Source organism: Pipistrellus hanaki, assembly GCF_964339955.1.
Source record: "Pipistrellus hanaki genome assembly, chromosome: 14".
Lineage (NCBI taxonomy): Eukaryota > Metazoa > Chordata > Mammalia > Chiroptera > Vespertilionidae > Pipistrellus > Pipistrellus hanaki.
This window is the reverse complement of record NC_140516.1, coordinates 3,285,770-3,306,923: the sequence shown is the minus strand read 5'-3', so window position 1 is coordinate 3,306,923 and position 21,154 is coordinate 3,285,770. Positions and strand designations below refer to the sequence as shown.

The window sequence follows — 21,154 nt, the reverse complement described above, 5'->3', positions numbered from 1 at the left end:
GCTGCCTCTTGCACACCCCCCACTGGGGATATGCCTGCAACCAAGGTACATGCCCTTGACCGGAATCGAACCCGGGTCCCTTCAGTCCCCAAGCCGACGCTCTATCCATTGAGCCAAACCGGTTTCGGCAATATTAACTGCTTAATTTTAGAGCAAAAATAGCTTTATAGTACTACATATATATCAGCAAAATACAACACTCCCATATGATAAAAGGCTGTGTGTGATGTAGCAAAAATGAATGAGAGCTTCACAGAAACACTAAAAAGCAGAGGGGAAATGATCAAAATCATTTTTTTCAGAAATCTGGAAAATAGTCAAAGGTTTATAACCAAGTGAATGCAGAATCAAGAAAGAGGCAACTTAAAAATGATAGAAAAGATATGCCCTGGTTTTTTTGGTATGTTAAGAGCCCTTTCGCTATCCATCTCCCTGGCTGAGTGGGAGTCTTGAAGAAAGCAGGCCACATTCTCAGTGTGGGACCCAGGTCCTAGGCTACAGAAAGGGCACTTTCTGGAAACTTCGTAAGGCAACTGAATAACCTACTCTGTCTGGGATAAAACAGGAGAACAAGATATGGAATACCATAACATAAAGGGAGCCCAAAAGGAGTGAGAGAAAGGGGTAGAAAAATATTTTATTTTATTGATTAATAAAGATATTAATTGATTAATAAGATATTACATATGTGGCCTTATCTCCCCATTGCTACTCAACCCCCTGCCCTACTCGTACCCTTACCCCCCTATTGTCTGTGTCCATTGGTTAGGCTTACATGCATGCATACAAGACCTTTGGATGATCTCTCCCCTAGAAAAACATTTGAAAGATGAGTAAAAACTTTCAAATGAAATACATAAATCTACACATCCGAACTGTACAACAAGCTACAAAAAGGATAAAAGCAAAAAATCTACACTGAGACTCATCAAAAACAAACTGTTGAAAGACAAAGACAAAAAAGAGAATTTTGAGAGCATCCAGAGAAGCACACAAAAGATCCTCAATATTAACAGCTACTTTCTAAAAAATAAAAATAATAATGATGATGAAGGTCAGAAAGTGGTAAAATAACATATTTAAAGGGTTGAAAGAAAAGCCAACAGAAACTCTAAAATCAGCAAAGTCAAAATTAAAAGAGAAATTAAGACATTCTGAGATAAATGAAAAGCTTGGGAATCTGTCACTAGACATGTATCGTATAAGAAGTGCTAGCCCTAGCTGAAATAGCTCAGTTGTTAGAACACTGGCCTACGTACAGAGGGGTCACGGGTTCGATTCCTGGTCAAGGGCACAAACCTGGTCGCAGTATGATATCCGCCCCCTCACTTCTCCCCGGTTGGCACATGTGTGGGAGGCAACCAATCAATGTATCTCTGTCACATTGATGTTTCACTCTTTCCCTCCCCGAACTCTTCCCTTTCTATTAGAATAAATGGAAAAAATATCCTCACTCCTTGAGTGGAGATTCAAAAAAAAAAAAAAAAAAAAAAAAAGTACTAAAGAGTCCTTCAGATAGAAATAAAAGAACAACAAACAGTTACTTGAAGTCAAATGAAGAGATAAAGAATACTGGCTAAGGTAATCTGTGCATGGATGTGTGTGTGTGTGTGTGTGTGTGTGTGTGTGTGTGTGTGTGTCCTTATGCCCAGCCTGCACCCTCTCCAATCTGGGACCCCTCGAGGGATGTCCGACTGCCCGGTGGTATCAGGCGTAAAGGGGCAGTCAGATATTCCTCTCACAATCCAGGATTGCTGGCTCCCAACCACTGTCTGCCTGTCTGATTTCCCCCTTACAACTCCCCTGTCAACCTGGTCGCACCCAACTGCCCTACCCTGCTGGCCCGGTTGCCCCTACTGCCCTTCCCTGCAGGCCTGGTTTCTCCCAACTGTCCTCTTCTGTTGGACTGGTTGGCCCCAATTGCCCTCCCTTGCTGGCCCACTCACCCTCCCTTTGCCAGCCTTGTTGCCCCTAACTGCCTTCCTCTGCTGACCTGGTTGCCCCCAACTGCCTCTCCTAAAGGCCTGGTTTTCCCCAACTGTCCTCCCCTGGAGGCCTGGTTGCCCCCAACTGCCCTCACCTGATGGCCTGGTTCCCCCCAACTGTCCTTCCCTGCAGGCCTGCATCCCCCACAATTGTCCTCCCCTGCAGGCCTGATCTCCCACCACTGCCATCCTCTGGTGGCCATCTTGTATGTTGGAGTGATGGTCAATTTGCATATTACCTCTTTATTATATAGGATATTATAAAAGGCCTGTGGTGTCACGACCAAACAACCGGTCAGAGCCATGTGGCTTGGTGGGGCCCACGACTCTGCGTGGTGAGGCCTGGGGTCCTGCCCGCGCAGGGGGTCTGGGACTCACACGATTTCGCGTGCTGGGCCTCCAGTAGATACGTAAAAAGGCCAGCTGTATTTCCCCCGCAATATGATTTAAAAGGCAAATGCAGTAAACAATACGTACAAATCTAACTTAATGGGCACACAGTCTCTAAATATGTAATTTGTGACAACAATAATATAAAGGGAAAAGGAAGACTGCATAGGAGCAGAGTTTTTATATACTACTGAAGTTATAGTGGTAATATTTCAAAATAGATTGTTATAAATCAGAGAGGTTAAATTGTAATGCCCAAGGTAACCTTTAAGACTGAAATATAAGGAAAAGGAACATAGAAAAAAAGATACAGAGCAAAAAAAGTATTAATACTTACACACACAAAAAGGCAGTAATAAAAAATCTGAGGAACAAAAAGATATAACATATGACAACAAACAGTATAGTGGCCAAAGTAACTTCTTCCTTATCAGCAATTACTTTACATGTAGATACAGTAACTCTCCAACTAAAAGCCAGAGAAGGGCAGAAGGCATAAAAGAAAGATGTGCCTCCTACAGGCTATCTCCAGAGATTCCCTTTAGCTTCAAAGGCACAAACAGATTGAAAGTGAAAGGATAGAAAAATACTATGTTTCATTTAAATAGAAACCAAAAGGTAATAGCTATTTTAAAATCAAACAAAACAGACTATAAGTCGAAAATGTTAAATGGGGCAAAAGAGGACAATACTCTGATAAAAGGATCAATCCAATAATAATATATCTATACATACCTTACAAAGCCCCCAAATACATGAAGCAAAACTGACATGATTGGCCCTGGCTGGTTTTGCTCAGTGGATAGAGCCTGCACACTGAAGGGTCCCAGATTCGATTCCAGTCAAAGGCACACACCCAGGTTTCTGGCTAGATCCCCGGAAGGGGACATGCAAGAGGCAGCTGATCAATGATTCTCTCTCATCAATATGTTTCTATCCCTTCCTCTCTGAAATTAATAAAAATATATTTTTAAAAATTGACATGATTGAAGGGAAAAAATAGACAGTTATCTAATAACAGGTGTGGAGTTCTATGCCTTACTCTCATTAATGGACAAAACAATTAGAAAATCAATAAGAAATAAGGGTGGGAAAAACACTATAAGCCAACTAGACATAACATATATATCTAAATACTCTCTTCATTATTATACATTACTTTTCTCAAGTGCACATGCAACAAGATATTCTTCAGGATAGACTATATGTTAGGTCACAGAACAAACCTCAATAAATTAAAAAACATACAGTGTGTCTTCTCTGATCACAATGGAATAAAGCTAGAAATCAAGGAAAAGTGTAAAACTCACACATTTGTGGAAATTAAACAACAGTTTGTGTAATTAAAGAACAGTTTACAAGGAAAATTAGTTATACTTTGAGATGAATGAAAATTAAAATACAACATACCAAAATTTAGGGAATACCTAGTAAGTGGAGCTCAGGGGCAATTTCACAGCTGTTAACACTCACATTAAAAAAGAAAATTCATGGAGCTCACCTCACGGTCATGCCACAACACAGTCAAATTGGGCCCAAGAGCAGGGCTGCTTTGGCAAGCTGTCAGGTCCAGGTGGCTGTGCTGTGACATGACCGTGAGGTGAGCTCCATAGAAAATGGCACTGCTTTTGGTATTATGTTCTGTACACAATGAGTGCTCAATAAATCCTGTTCACTTCTACATAAAAAATAAACCTCAAATCCATAACCTAATATTCCACCTTAAGAAAGCAGAAGAGCAAATTAATCTGAAAGCAAGAACGTGACAGAAAATGATGAAAAGTAGAGATTAACAAAATAGAGGCCAATAAAACAATAAAGAAAACCACCAAACTAGAAGTTGGTTCTTTAAATTTTTAAAAAATTTATTGATTTGAGAAAGCAGAGAGAGAGAAACATCAATTCTTGTCATTACATTTGGTTACTTCTATTTTTTTTGAATCCTTACCTGAGGATATTTTTTCCATTGAGTATTTTAGAGAGCGTGGAGGGGAAGAAGAAAGGGGGTTAAGAGAGAGAGAGAAACATTGATGTGAGAGAGACACAGATTATTTGCCTCTTACACATGACCCCACTGGGGCTGGGGATTGAGCCGCAACTGTGGTATGTACCTTTGATCGGAATTGAACCGAAGATCCTTTGGTCCGTGGGCCAAAGCTCTAACCTCTTAGCAGCCGGGCCAGGACTTGGTTGCTTTCTGTGTGTGCCCTGACCTATGATCAAACCCACAACCTTGGTGTATTGGGATTACATTCTAACCAACCAAGCTACCAGTCAGGGCTCAGAAGTTGGTTCTTTAAAAAGAGCAACAAATTGACAAACCTTTACCTAGACTAAGAAAAAAAAAAAAGATGCAATTAACTAAAATTATAAATTAAAATGGGGACATTACTACCAACTTTACAGAAACAAAAGGATTATAAAAGAAAAACTATGAACAAGTGTACACCAACAAATTAGATCACTTAGATGAAAAAATAAGTTCCGAAAAATACACAATATTACCTAAACTGACTCAAAAAACACAAAACCTGAACCTACCCATAGCAAGTAAAGAGAGCAAATCAATAATGAAAATCTCAAAAAAAAAAAAAAAAAAAAAAAAAAGGTAGGGGGGAAAGGAATTCTACCAATCATTTAATTAAGAATTAACACAAATCCTTCTTAATCTCTTTCAAAAAACAGATGAGGGAAGAAGAGTTTTTAACTCATTCTGAAGCCAGCATTACCTCAATACCAAATTCTAACAAACACATTATTAAAAAAAAAAAAAAACAACCTACACAGCAATATCACTTATGAACATAGATGTAAAAATTCTCAGCAAAATACTAGCAAAATAATCCCAAGGCCTATTAGAAGGATTATATATTATGACTAAAATGGGATTTGATCCCAGGAATTCAAGTGTTCAATATACAAAATGAGTCAATTTAATATATCACACTGATTCAAGGAAAACCAAACATGATCACTTCAATTGATGCAGAAATGCATTTAACAAAATCCAACATGTTTTCATAATAAAAGCAGTTAAACTTGGAGTAAAAGGTATGTGGTAAAAAATTAATCTTAAAGACAGGTTTGGCTTCTGCCCTCAGTTATTGGTAACCTCAAGGCCTCTGAATGTCCTGACTGATATCAGAGTCTTTGTTTGCCTGGGGTTTTGGCCACAGGGAGTCTAACAATGTGAGAGACTAAAGGTAATAGTATAATTCTTAGGAAGGGTTGGAGACTAAAGGTCAGCCAGGAGGCAGGCAGTTTTCCTGAGCTGCAAGGAAAAGACTTGGGTGAGCTTTCCTATCTAACAAATACTCTGTACTTTGAAACTCTGAGGAGAGGATAATTGGCTGAAATCTCCACGTTTGGACTTCTCTCAGATTATGCCCACAGCATCACCATCACCTCCTTTGGTTGGTTCAAATTTATATTCTTTTGCTGTAATAACACCATACTCCTAACTACAGTGCTGTTTGGAACTGAGTCATTCTAGTGAATTATTAAAATTGAGAGTAGTTTTGGGGACCCCAAGTTTGTAGCCAGTTGACCTGAAGTGAGGGTGGTCTTGTGGATCTGTATACCCTCTGACCATATAATGTGACTAACTCCAATGCAAATGGAACTTCCTCAAACAGATCAAAGGCATTTATGAAGACTCCACAACTAATATCAAACTCCTAAGACCAAGACAGGACACAGATTCCCACCTTTGCCACTTCCATTCAATATTTTGCTGGAAGTTTTAGTCAGAGCAAGTAGGCAAAAACAATATAAAACAAAACAAACAATAAAACACAACAAAAAACCCAACCAAAACAAATTGGAAAGAAGTCAAACAATTGTGCAAATAAGATGAGTTTACAAAGACAAAATTGTAAAAAACAAACAAAACAAAAAAAAACAAAAACAAAGAAAAACCACAAACAACTCCCCAACTATATTTGAATTAATTAAGCAAAGTTGCATGATATAACATCAATACACAAAGATCAGCTGTGTTTTTATACACTAGCAATGAACAAAACTAAAAGGAAAACTAAGAAATAATTTCATTTATACTAGCTCCCAAAATAAAAAAAATACCTAGAGAAAAATTTAACTAATGAGGTGAAAGACTTGCACACTGAAAACTGTAAATCATGCTGTGATTTAAGAAGAATTATTTTATGGACTGAACTGTATATCCCCAACCCCAAATTCACATGTGGAAGCCCTAACCTCTTGTGTGGCTATATCTGGATAAAGGTCCCTTATGGAGGTAATTAAGTTTTTAAATGAGGTCATAAAGATGGGCCCTAATCCAAAATAACTGGTATGTGTGTAAGAGTAAAAGATACCAGAGCTTGTGCACATGCCCAACACCCCCCTCTCTGGCATAAGCTAGGAGGAGAGGTATCACTAAAAACTGAATTTGCTGGTCATGCATGGCCTTCTAGCCTCTAAAACTGTGAGAAGCAAATTTCTCTTGTTTAAGCCATTCAGTCCATAGTATTTTATTATGGAGCCCAACCAAGACTAATATAATCTAAGTAAATGGAAAGATACCATATGTTCATGAGCTGTAATATTAAATACTAGAGGCCCAGTGCATGAAATTCATGCATGGGTTGGGGGTATGTCCCTCAGTCCAGCCTGCGCACTCTCCTATCTGGAACCCCTTGAGGGATGTTCGACTACCCGTTTAGACCCAATCCCGATGGGCAGTCGGACATCCCTCTCACAATCCAGGACTGCTGGCTCCCAACTGCTCGCTTGACTGACTTCTTGATTGCCCCTAACTGCTTCTGCCTGCCAGCCTGATCAGCCCCTAACCACTCCCATGCCAGCCTAATTGATGTCTAACTGCTCCCCTGCCAGCCTGTTTGCCCCCAACTTCCCTCCTCTGCGGGCCTGGTCACCCCTAACTGCCTTCCCCTGCAGGGTTGATCACCTCCAACTGCCCTCCCTTGCAGACCTGGTCCCTCTCAACTGCCCTCCCTTGCAAGCTTGGAGCCTCCCAATGCCCTCCCCTGCTGGCCATCTTGTGTCCACATGGGGGCAGGATCTTTGACCACATGGGGCAGCTATTGTGTGTTGGAGTGATGGTCAATCTGCATATCACTCTTTAATTAGATAGGATAGAGGCCTGATGCATGGGTGGGAACCAGCTGGTTTGCCCTGAAGGGTGTCCTGGATCAGGGTGGGGGTTCCCTTAGGGTGTGGACAATCTGAACGAGGGGCTTGTGGTGGTTTGCAGGCCAGCATTGGACGGGTGACCCAAGCAGAGGCCCTGGTATCTGGGGTTTATTTATCTTCTACAATTGAAACTTTGTAGCCTGGAGCGGAGCCAAGCCTCCTGCTCGCTCTGGCTGCTGCCATTTCTGTATCTTCTATAATTGAAATTTTGTAGCCTTGAGTGGAGGCATAGGCCAGCCAGGGCAGGTGGAAAGCTTTGCTTCCTCCGTTGCCAGGGGCAACCCTAGCCAGCTCTTTCCAGCTTTGTGGCTGCTGCCATTTTTCTTGAGATTTATCTTCTATAATCGAAACTTTGTATTCTTGAATAGAGGCCTAGGCTGGCTAGAGCAGACAGAAAGCTTGGCTTCCATTGCCAGGGAAACCTAAGCCTCTCAACTGCTCTCCGTGGCTACAGCCATCTTGGTTGAGGTTAATTTGCATACCCATTCTGATTGGCTGGTGGGTGTGACTGGCAGGCGTGACTTGAGCAGAGTGATGGTTAATTTGCATATTACCATTTTATTAGGTAGGATAGTTAAGATGGCAAAAGTACCCAATCTATAGATTAAATGAAATCCTTTTAAAATTCCAATAGTGTTTTTTGCTGAAATGGAAAAGCTGATACTCAAATTCATACAAAATCACAAGGGGCTCTGAATCGTCAAAATAATGTTAAAATAAAAAAGAATAAAGTTAAAGGATTCACACTTTCCCATTTTAAAACTTACTATAAAGTTACAGTGATCAAAATAATGTGGTACTGGTATAAGGACAGATATACAGATCAATGGAATAGCACTTAAGAGTCCAGATAAAATAATATATGGTCAATTTTCAACAAGGGGGCCAAAACCATTCAACTGGGAAATAATAATTCTTTAAATCAAGTGCTGGAACAACTGGATTTCCACAAGCAAACAAATGAAGTTGGACCCTTACCTCACATTATCTTATACATTTAATATATAAAAATTAACTCTAAATGGGTCACAGACCTAAACATAAGAGTTAAAACTATACAACTCTGAGAAGAAAACTTAAGGGTGAATCTTAATGATTTTGCATTTGACAATGGATTCCTATATATGACACCAAAAGAACAAGCCACAAAAGATAAAGTAAACTAAATTTCATGAAAATTAAAAACTTTTTTGCAAAGGATATCAATAAAGTTAAAAGACAACATATAAAATGGGAGAAAATATTTACAAATCACATATCTGATAAGGGTTCAGTATCTGAAATATATAAAGAACCCCTACAACTCAATAATAAAAAGCAAATCAACCTAATTAAAAATGGGCCAAGGGCTTAAATAGAAATTTCTCCCACAAAAGTATGCACATGGCCAACAAGCACATATATGTTCAACATCATTAGTTACTAGGGAAATGCAAATAAAAACCACAAAATACCAGTTCATATGCACTAGGAGGGTTAGAATAAAAAAGTCAGTAAGAATTGGCAAATACTTAGGAGAAATTGGATTCTTAGCCATAAATTATTACTAGGAATGTAAAATGGTGCAGCCACTATGGAAAAACAGTTTGGTGGTTCCTTAAAAAGTATAATATAGGTTTACCATATGAATCAGCAATTCCACTCCTAGGTAGATACCAAAAAAAATTGAAAACAAAAACTCAAATAAATACTTGACCTTGAATGTTCATAGCAGTGTTATCCACAAAGCTAAAACTTAGAAATAACCCAAATGTTTATCAATTAACAAAATGTAGTAAATACATTAAACAGAATATTAGTCATAAGAAAGAATGAACTATCCATATATGCTACAACACGGATAAACTTAAAAACATTATGATAAGTCAAAGAAGCTGGACACAAAGGTCACATAATTGTATTATTCCAAGTATATAAAATCCAGAAGAGCTAAGTCTATAGACACAGAAAGCAGACTGGTAAGATGCCTGGGGGTTGGGAGAAAGGGAATGAGGAGTGACTGCTTAATGGGTATGAGATTTTCTTTTGGAGCAATGAAAATATTTTAAAATTTGGTATTGGTGGTGGCTTCACATTTTGTGAATGTATTACATGTCACTGAATTGTACACTTTAAAATGATAAATCTTATGTAACATGAATTTCACCTCAATGAATAAAAATAGATTATGATGATAGTTGTTTCTACTAACCCGATGAATAATTCCAGCAGAGTGAAGGTGCTTGATTCCACACAGCATCTGATAGAGAAGGTAGGACATTCTTTCATGATCTAGTTCCATCTGAATCACTTGGCAAAGATTTGCATCCATGAGCTCCATGACTATGTAACTTCACGGGTGAAAAAAGATGACAGCTAAAGTGTACAGCAACGATCTAAGAATAAGGCACTAACATAAAATTTTAATTATCACACTTACACATCTTGAAATTCTTCTAGGGATTTCTGTGGTGTGAAAACATTCAAAAGGCCAATTATCTGCGGCAAAAGCAGAGGTTAGAAAATTAGCAACTGCTACATGGGTTAAAAAAATCCACAAATAGTTTAAAAATTTTCAAATCTTATTTTCTAAGTTCAAATAATCTCTTTTCTTTTAATTAAAACTTTATGGCCTGGGGCTGGCGATAGAGAGGGAGCCATAGCACAGAGGAGCTTCAGGGCAGTAAAAATACTGTGGGATACAATCCAAACACACAGAATGTATAACACCAAGAGTGAACCCCAATGTGAGCTATGGGCTTTCCTGGGTGATATGGATGTGTCAGTGCAGGTTCACTGCTTGTAACAACTGTCTCACTCTGGTGGCAATGCTGATAATGGGGTAGGCTGCACGTGGGTGGGGAGAGGGCAGAAGCTAGAGAGACATTTTTTGTGCTTTCCACTCAATTTTGCTATGAACTGAAAACTTGCTAAAAACAAAAAAACAAAAAACACAAGTCTTTAAAAAATTACAACAAAAGAGCTCCACATAATCCATTCCACAAATGAACACTGTTATACAATCCTCGACATGATTTGAAGGCAAATTTGACATCTCTTATGCTCGTTTATAGCCAACTCTGAACCTCTATATAATCTCAGCCTTTGCCCCAGTTTTTCAGAATTCTGCACCTTCCCAGCCACACGCAGTCCCAGCATACTCCACTGGCCTGTCCACTGGCAGGCCCTCTTTCCCACTATTCTTCCACCTGCCTCTTTTCTCTACCCATACCTTTCCTAGGGTGACATTACCTATGGCATTTTCTCCAAACATCTCTACGTGGATAATTTCCAAATATGAATTAAGAATCCTTGCTTAGCTCATGAGTCTCAGATATTCTGAAATTACACAAGGAAGTCTCACAAATAATATAAAACTGAACTCATTATTTGTACTTGAACTCCTTACTGTTCTAGAGTGTGTTCTCTTTTACAATAGAAGACTCAGAGTTATTTTGTTTTATTCCTTTTTCAGTATTTGCACTGTAATAAATATTTTAAACAATGTTATCTATTGCATTGTCAGTCTGAACTTCAACCTCCTCTTTTCATTCTTTGTGCTACTACATAGGCTAAGGATTATAATATCATAATTCATATAATGACTAACACTAGGCTCCCTAACTTGATACTTTGGCCATACTAAATTAACAATTTTAAAAACATAAAATGCCTTTAAACATACTGCTTCATATGCTTGTCATTGACCTACTGAACTTTGTTACCTTCAAGATAGACCTCTTTTTTAGTCCGAAAACCCCTTGTCCTTGAGAGAGCTGGATTTTCTCTCTGCTTTATCCCCACAGTGTCTTACATGCTATTATGGCACTTAACACACTGTTGTATAGTCTTATTTTCACAACAGCCTTTCCCAGCCACACCAGGATCCTTGTTAGGAAGAGCTGTGTCTTATTCCCTTTATAGGGCTGGCACACATTTTAAAAATGTTTGTTGCCAATTATACTTAGGGGCAAGAATGTTCTTCTAGGCATAAACTTCGTTAGGACAGAATCTATGTAATTCATCTAAGCATAAAGTTTTGCTTAATGAAGGCGTTAAAATATTTGTTCAGTAAATAAATTCATAAAATTTTCAGACCAGAAAGGGCAAAACGTATTTATGAAAGGGGGGAGGTGCTAATAGGAAACATTTAGCTGCTCTGAATGAACTCAAGTCTCCTAACAAGTAGGGAGACTTGGACAAGTACTAACACTGTTCTTACTCCTATCTGGGAAGTCTTAGAGTGGAAGAAAATGTTAAAGATGAAAGGAAGAGAGACAGAAAGGAGACCAGTGTGTGTTCAGAGCCGAGGGGGAGGAAATAGGGAGATGAGAGCGATAAGACATACGGTTTCTTTTTGAGGTAATGAGAAGTCACACACATCAGTGAATAAACGAAAAACCACTGACTTACTCAGATTAAATGGATGAGTAGTATGCTGTGTAAACTGTATCTATCTCAGTAAAGCGGTTATAAAAGAAGACTGAAATAGCTGTCTGATTTCTCAAAAGGGAAATTATCTCAATCATAAACTAGACAGCCAAACAAAAGTCAAGGACTAATGAAGTGTGTGGCATATGACTACTGTGAGAGAAGTAACTGGAGCAGGAGCAGGTCAAATTCATTGAGAAACTTTATCTTCTTTTGTGAATAAAACCACAGTAACAAAGGACAACAGGAGTAAATCAGAGAAATGCATCTTGATATATTACATGAAGATTTAAAAAAGGCATTTAAAAAATGTCCCCAATAATAATCCCCATATAAATAAGATAAAGAACTGGGGAGAGCCAGGTGATTTTTACTCAGGTAATTTTCTCAGCACACCCAAGGCTGCTAACGCACCAGCCAGGGACCAGAAGGCCTCCTGGCAGAAAGGGGACACGAAGTTAAGTGAAAGTCTGAACAAAAAAAGCAGGTGCCAGTCCAGGCAGGAGCCAGATTTCACAGAGAAAATTTAATATGGACAAACAGAAACTACCTGACTTATTCTCCAAAACAACAACAACAAAAAAGGAAAAGTTAAAGAACAGGAGATGTGATGTGTTAGCAGGCCTGTAACAAAGAGTAACTTGCTCAGCCGATGTAAGTTACATGGTGACCTGGCTTCACCCAGGGGTACAGTGTCCACAGTGAAGAGAAAATGACACGCCCAGTTCCTCTCTGAGGGCTCGCTCAGGCATGCAGTGCTCTGCTCTAGGTAACATAGTAAAGTGTGCTCAAAGATAAGTGAAAAAGAAACTCAATTCTAAAAAAAAAAAAGAAAGAAAGAAACTCAAAACCTTTTATGAAGAGTAGGAAATGCACAATCATTTGAATGTGCTTAATACCACTTAAAAATGGGTAAGATGTGAGGTTTTATGTTATGTTTTACCACACTAAAAAACAAACAAAAAAAAAAACCCAAAAAAGTGACTGGGGAAAGCCAGAGATGTTTAGACCAATGAAGAGATGATTTGTGAACAACATGAAAATGTTGAAATGACAAAAAATTATGTAAACATCACGGAATAAAGTAATTCCATTACCTCTATTTACTTTTTTAAAATCCTCACCTGGGGATATGTTTTTATTGCCCCCCCCCCTTTTTTTTTTCCTTGACAGAGAGAGGAAGGGGAGAGAATGAGAGAAACATCTATGTGAGAAAAAAAACATAGATTAGTTGCCTCCCATTCGTGCTCTGACTGGGAATTGAACTTGCAACCTTATAGTGTATGGGACAACACTCTAACCTAAGAACATGGCCAGGACTCCTTATCTTTACTTAATATTTGTTCACTGAAATACATCTGAGCACCTCCTCTGTGGCAGCACTGTTCTAGGTGACAGGTTAATGCTTGGATGGATCTGCACTACACCACAGCATTAACCATGTGCAACAAACTTTTCATGCCCTTCCTTTGGCTGATGGAGCCATCTTTCTGTCCAGTTGCCCAGGCTAAGAAGTAGGCGTCATTGGCCATGTCTTCAATACAAAACCAAGGCCATGACACCACCACTCAGCAAACAGGCTATCGGGGCACAAGCAGCTCTGAGTGTGGAGGCTCCAGCAAAGGCCACAAGCAACATGCCTGGCTCCCACCTAGAACAAGACTGGCAGACACAACTTCCCTATCACTGGCCTTAATCTTCATTTATGTGTCTTTTTAAAATGCTATTTTTCCTCTCTGGGAGGCCCACTTCCTCCAGCAATGCAATTTCACCCAGTAGTTAAGAACGAGAGGCCTGGCACATGAAATTCGTGCACGGGTAGGGTCCCTAGACCTGGCCAGTGATCAGGGCCAATTGGGGCCTTCCTCCGGCTGCCGACCAGGGCCTTTCTTCCGGCTGTTGGCTGGGGCCTCCCTTTCTCAGCTGCCAGTTGCTGGCTGGGGCCTTCCTTCATTCTGCACTGTCCTCTGGTGATCAGCACATGTCATAGCGAGTAATTGGTCTCCCAGCTGAACTCTCACAGGGACAATTTGCATATTTTATATATATAGATAGATAATCTAGGTCCACCCTTCCCCAAAGCCTTAAGGCTCAGCAATCTTCTCTCCTGAAATCTAAGCATTTGTTTATTTTTCATTCACATGCTTTCACAATTAAATTTCTATTTAACTTTGACAGTTAAAATTTATCGTTTGGTCTTTAACTCCTTATGCATTTGTTTTGTCTTCAAATTAACACTGTAAACCCCCAAATAAGGAGCCTAAATTTTAATGTTTCCATAAAACTTCCCTTTGGTGACACAGAGGCTTGCACATAGTTAACTCACAAAATGGAATAAACTGTGTTGTCTGCAACCAGAATGTGCTGAGCTGACTACATTTTATAAACTCCTTCAGAGAAACACCACAAAACATCTCCAGTCAGTTACTTTAGGTTTAATCATTCATAAAAGTGTTCCTTGCACAATTGAATCCCAGTTTATTTCCTCTCAACATGGAGACATCACTCTATTAAAATAATTATAAAGTATCAGTATGCTTAATGTAAGCTTTAACTTATTCTCAACATGAGTGAAAGATATATGTGTAAGTCCTTATACTCATTAGGAAATAGAATTGGAATGTTTTTCTGCTCACTGGTTATCTTCACCAGGAGGTGACAGTGAGCAGTGGGCGGGGAAATGGTCTGAGACTACACCCATGTCAAAGCTCCAGTGTCCATGCACAACAGAACACACTTCAGATATATACACCTTCTATTTTTAAAAATATATTTATCATTTTATTTATTTATTAATTATTGGTTTTAGAGCTAGAGAGGGAGAAAGAGAAACACTGATAGTCTGGCTCTTCTAACATGTGCCTGACCAGGTATCGAACCTGCAACCTGGGTATGTGCCCTAAATGGGATGATGCTCCAACGAACAGAGCCACACCGGCCAGGGCAATATATAAACCTTTTAAACAATGCTTCAATCCAGAAGAACCATTTAAAACACCTACTATTTTTATATTCATGTATTCATGAACAAATCTTTATTTCATCTACATTTAAGAAACTTTCTAAAATGTCCACTTACATTTTTGTGATTAACACATTTCATAAGAACCAGTTCTCTGTAAGCCCGCTTAGCATGGGTTTGATTCTGAAATGGCCGGCTTAGCTTCTTGATTGCAACATTTCTTTCAAGAATGGCATCGTAAGCTGCACTGTAATAGAAATTAAAAAACAAAAATGTAAGAAGTCTGTAAAACTAAATTTCTAAAACAAGCATTCAGATTCCTCACGTTCTCCAAAGACAAATGCAACTGGACCAGCTCCCAGTCCCTGATGACCACCATGTTTTTGCTATTTGTACTGCAGCCCATTCCAATGTACAGCACTACCTGCTTCTTACAATGCAAATGGACTCGAGACAACTGACTGTGACTGTGAAGACACTCTGCTTGTTCACTGGGCTCCTCCGAGACTCACCTATGATACAAATGGCACTCGGTACACAAATGTTTATAAGTGTTCAGGTCCAAAGATAGCTGAAAGCCTAAATGAACACTCATCCTGCACCTCCACCAGAATACATGTGGTCATAAATTCTACTCAAAATATTTTCTGACGCATTCTGCATAAGTGCATCGCTTCCATCCTCTTTGGATACAACATAAATACAGGAAGAGGAAGGGACAGACAGAAGTTATCTGTACAAAAGATTATATGAAAAGTAAGCCTTAAAATTGATTTTAGAGGGGAAATTAAAAATCAAGGCGTTATAATGATGAATGCCAGATTTCAGGCCATCAGAAGCTGCTTCATAATTGCTAATGAAACACCTAAAATTCTGGCAACTATAACATCATATTCATTACTCTTCATAACCTCCCTCCCATGACACTGACCAAATGGCATCTGACGCATATCATAGGAAAGAGAAACTCAAGCACAAATAAAGGAAAGTATCTTAAAATTATAGAATATTATAATTAAAAGAAACTTGAAAGCCATTTGGATTTACCACTGCCTGCTATAAGGCCAGAAGCTTACCCAAGTTAAGCCAGAAAGTTAAAAAGTTAAGATAAGACTAGAAGACTAACACATGAAGTTATATCCTTCACACTGGACCACTTAATAAACTAAAAAATATTATTTCTGCTTATGTGATATTTAAAAGTCAGCACATTCCTGATTACAATGGCTCTCACCTAACTGGAAACCTGAATTTGTTTTACAGCTCTCATATCCTATCAAACATACTGCAGAAATATATATATTAAGAAATTGGTACCACATAAAGAAACACACCTGTACATTCTATATATACCATAACTATTGAATTCACATACACACACAAACACACACACACACACACAGGGTAGGGCAAAAGAAGGTTTACAGTTGTTTTTAGGGAAAATAATAACAATAATTAATAAATAATAATACAAGAGTAAACTCCATGTTTTGTGTACTCATAATTGTAAACCTATTTTTGCACCATCCTGTACCAGTATATACCTGCACATACCAAAATATACATAAGTATTACCATCTTTACCTAGAAAGTGTCATATCTACAGATATATCCCTCCAAAAGTAAAAAAAAAATATATATAGAGGTCATGCAAAATGTTTAAAAATTTTGACTATTTCAGAAAAGGAGTCTCCTGAGAAGGAGACAATGTGTGTAAACTTAATCAGACTGTAACACATTACAACAGTAGCTTCAGGCAGCATACCAACCGCTCACAAAGGAGAAAGAACACTCCCCAGGAGCAGAGTAAATTGGGAAACTGTTGGTTCAAGGCTAATACTGCATTGTATTTTGCCAAATTAAAGCCTCATTTATGTTTGCACTCTTTCTACTTCCTCAAAAACACTGAACAGAGTTTATCTTTTCTAGTCTTCTTAGACTGCCTATTTAAAGAGAGGAAAAAAACCAACTCTGTAGATACCTTCAGAATTTAGTTTCATAATAAAAACTGTTTGATTAGTCCTTTACATTCCTGAAGATAAAATAAACATGTAATCTTTTATTTTGCTCAGGAAAAAAACTTAACCATTAAATGCATTCTTATTAATTTTTATCTGCTAAATCAAATTAATATTTCAAGCTCGAAAGTTCAAAATTACCTGAGTAGGTTATACTGTTTTATATCCTTCAGAATTTAGTTTCATAATAAAAACTGTTTGACTGATTAGTCCTTTACATTCCTGAAGATTTCTAATCAGAAACACCTGGGATCCCAGGGTCCCAATTCAGACCCAATTGGGACCCAAAATAATGCCTTTAAAAAAATTAAGTTTTTCAGTTGATTCTGATAGTGAGTTAAATTTTATTTAATGTTTGCTTGTTTCATAGTAATATTTTATTAAAGCAGAAGCAAAAATTTGAAGATATTTATTGCTGGGACAGGGGCTAAATTGGCTTAAGGTCCCTTCCAAGGCAATGTTTTCTAAACAGTGGTCCACAAATTTCAAGATACACCCAACCTAAGGGTAAGTGAAAGTACAGAAACATTACCATATTTTCAAATAATATTAAGTAATTTATAAAGAATCCAGTTCTTACAACTCTAATTTAATAAATTTGGAAAGAAAACAGGCTTAGCAGTATCTCCCATGAACCATAAAGTTACTAAGTCACAGAGCTAGAGTGTAAACCCAGGGCCGCCTTTCAGCATACTTCCCACATTGACTGCATCACACTAGTTCCTTTATCTTTAATTTGTAGTTGGTTAAATATAGTTAGGATGACAACCAGCCATAAATGCTTTATAAAATGACCTAAACTTCTATAGTTTTTGATATTGTACTAGAGGCCCAGTGCACAAAATTCATGCACAGGTGCAGTCTGTAGGCTTGGCTAACAATCGAAGGGCAGGTCCCAGCTGACCTCTGGGCCTTGGTAGCACCTGGGCCCCTGGTGCCACCCGCTCTGCAGCTCCACCATCCTGCCATGGTCCCACTCCTGTCAGAGCCCATTGAGGCTGGCAGCGCCTCCACTGCTGCCCACTGCCAGTGCCACGTCGCCTACGCCAGCCATGTTCCATACCACCCCCTGGTGGTCAGTGCATGTCATAGTGAGTAGTCAAACATGTCATAGTGAGTGGTCGAACTCCTGGGCAAACTCCCAGTCAAGGGGACAATGTGCATATTAGGCTTTTATTATATAGGATATTACTTCAAGAATACAGAAGAAGTTGCTGGCTTCATCTCTATCTAGTGAATTACAATATTATTGATTATATTTCCTATGCTGCCAGCGGGAACACTCTGTAAAGTATATGACTGCCTAATCACTATGCTGTATATCAAACTAATGCAAAATACTACTAAATGTAAACCATAATTAAAAAAAATTTAAACATAAAAAAAAAAAAAAGAATACAGAAGAGAATAAATGTTAGTGTTCCCATTACATAAACTTGATAGATTTTTAACATCTTCTATATATATAAAAGCCTAAGTGACCTTTGGACCATTTGCACTGACCAATAGGGGGCAGACGCTCAACGCACAGGCCTGGAAATATGGAACAGAATGATGAATCTCAGAGGGGAAAGGGAGAGGGGAGAATGGGAAGAGATTAACCAAAGATCTTATATGCATACTAGAGGCCAGTGGGATCCCTCAGCCTGGCCTGAGATGACTGGGCCGAAACTGGCCCACACCAGGGGGGTCCCTCAGCCTGGCCTACGGGGATTGGGCCAAAACCAGCTCTCCAACATCCCTCAACGGGTTCCAATTTGCAAGAGGGTTCAGATCAGGCCGAGGGACACCCTCCAGTGCAGAGGGCCTCTAGTCTTACTATAATTGCTCTGATTAAAAAAATTTTTTAATATAATTTTTTTTTATTGATTTAATAGAGGAAGGGAAAGAGAAATAGAAACATCAACGATCAGCTGTCTCCTGCATGCCCCATACTGGAGATCAAGCTGCAACCCCGGCAGGTGCCCCAACAGGGAATCGAATTGGGAATCAAACTGTGACTTCCTGGTTCATAGGTTGATCTGAACAACTAAGCCACACTGGCCAGGCTGATTTTTAAAAATATATATTATTATAGGTAAAGTCCTCTTCTTTCTCTGTATTCTTACAGGTAAGCACTATCCTGAGTTTGTTGTTTATGAATAATTTTATACTTTTCTACATACTTATGCACAATAAACATATGGTATTGTTTGCCTATTTTAAACTTTATATATAAAAACTATATATAATGTCAGTATAGTCTGTATCTTGCTTTTAAATTCAAAGCTACACTTCTGAGATTATCCTTATTGATGCAGATAGCTCTAGTTCATTTAAAATGTTGTACATAGTTCACCGTATGAATGTATCCCGCTTTTCCATTTGCCTATTGATTGATGTTGTTTTATAAACAGTGCTACAGAGAACAGCCCTATGCATTTCTCTTCATGTACACATGCAGGGGGTCGTAAACACATGATTTTTTAATAGAATCTAAAACAAATCTGGTTCAAGAAGAGGTAATAAAAATATAACTGCTTGAGTGAGGCTTAAAAATTTCCTCAAACACTAGTTATGTGCTAACTTAGTGATCTAAATCATGAGTAGGACTGTCTTAGCTTATAAGTAATGATGCTGATATATAAAGTCTAGGCCTTTTGTAGAAATTAGCTTGTAAATTAAATTTTAAAAATACATAAAGAGTTTTGAAACACAGTTAGATGATATAGCTGACTTCATTCCCCAGTGTAAAATAAGATTTCTGAACTTCCAGTTTCATTATAGAGTGAAAGTGATGATTACGTGAAGATTCTTATTAAACAATTAACTCTAGGAACAGATGTACACACGAAAACAACCAGCACCCACTTATCCTCCCCTGTTACAAATATCTCTACATGGCTTATAACCAAGCATTTAATCATAATTTATCCTTGAAGATGGCAGTGCTGACTTATGGTTATATTTTATGAATGAAAAATAACATTAATCCCTGAACAAAACAACTTATTGCATCATAGCCTTAATTTAAATTTTATAGTTTCAATTAAATTTTTTGAGGCAAATTAAATATTTACACCAAGGTATCTATATTATGAGAAGAGAAAGTAATAGCAGTTAATGATTCTTTGCCTAATTTTTGGAAGTAAAAACTTACCATACTATTCCTTGAGCTCCTGAGCCTATAGGTTTTAAATTCTGATATCGTTTCAGGACTGTGAATGTAGAATCTCCAATCTCTACACTATAAAAATTGCTGTCACGCTTACTTCTGCTCATGATGGCAAGCAATTAATTTAATGGCTTCATCCAAAATTCACCAAGAAGCTGCAAAATGGAACAAAATATATTGTTAACGAAATGAGTTCATGCAATCTTAAAATTCAAGTTCTTACTCATTCACTAAGGGTAACATAAAATGCTATCAATAGATCATGTTAAAAGGGCTGCTTCTTTAAAGTAAACATTTAGGAAGAAAAATATATCACAGAGCCTGTTTAGCATAGCTATACTTAAGAAAATGACAACTGAAAAAACAAAACAAAATTTTTACTAATTTGAAACTAGTCCTTTTTTTTTTTTTTAATATATCTTTATTGATTTTGGAGAGGAAAGGAGAGGGAAAGAGAGATAGAAACATCAATGATGAGAGAAAATCATTGACTGGCTGCCTCCTGAATGTCACCTACTGGGAACCAGGCCCGCAACTCAGGTATGTGTTCTTGACCAGAATCAAACCTGGGACCCTTCAGTCTGAAGCCTGACGCTCTATCCACTAAGCCAAACCAGTTACGGCTGAAACCAGTCCTTTTTACGTGATTATAGAGTACTGAAACCTTAATTTTTGTGAGAAATAGAGAAACTTTCATTCGAAAATAATTCACAATCTCATTTAGTGTCACCTGGGAGGATGACAGATGCCCATGCTAGGAAGCTGGTTAGCACGTCTCACCCTAACACAGAGCAGCACGGTGCTGTCACTGCAAGAGCCTGTCCCCTCAACATCCGGTGGTGACACATACGAAGTTGTAATGGTTGAAAGAATGGTTGAAAGAGATAGAAAAATAAGAATATATAACATTATTTTTTAAATGAGAAAATATGAGAGAGAAGCATTTAGTATACACTGAGTGGCCAGATTATTATGCCCACCCCATCAGTACTTTGTTGGACCACCTTTTGCCTTCAATACTGCCATGATTCTTCTTGACATTGACTCCACGAGATGTTGA

At 38.3% G+C, this 21,154-nt stretch overlaps 1 protein-coding gene across 6 annotated transcripts in view; it reads right to left on the bottom strand.

Moving 5' to 3' along the window:
• MAPK8 (mitogen-activated protein kinase 8) overlaps window positions 1–21,154 on the bottom strand; it is a 98,049-nt gene that overhangs the window by 32,670 nt on the left and 44,225 nt on the right. For all 6 annotated transcript variants that reach the window (XM_084904183.1, XM_084904181.1, XM_084904182.1 and 3 more), the window contains 4 exons: window positions 20,080–20,249; window positions 15,040–15,169; window positions 9,970–10,028; window positions 9,742–9,880 (listed from right to left, as the gene is read on the bottom strand). In XM_084904183.1, the coding sequence (XP_084760309.1) occupies window positions 9,742–9,880; window positions 9,970–10,028; window positions 15,040–15,169; window positions 20,080–20,201 (450 nt within the window). In that variant the 5' untranslated portion in view covers window positions 20,202–20,249. The remainder of the gene's footprint in view (window positions 1–9,741; window positions 9,881–9,969; window positions 10,029–15,039; window positions 15,170–20,079; window positions 20,250–21,154) is intronic.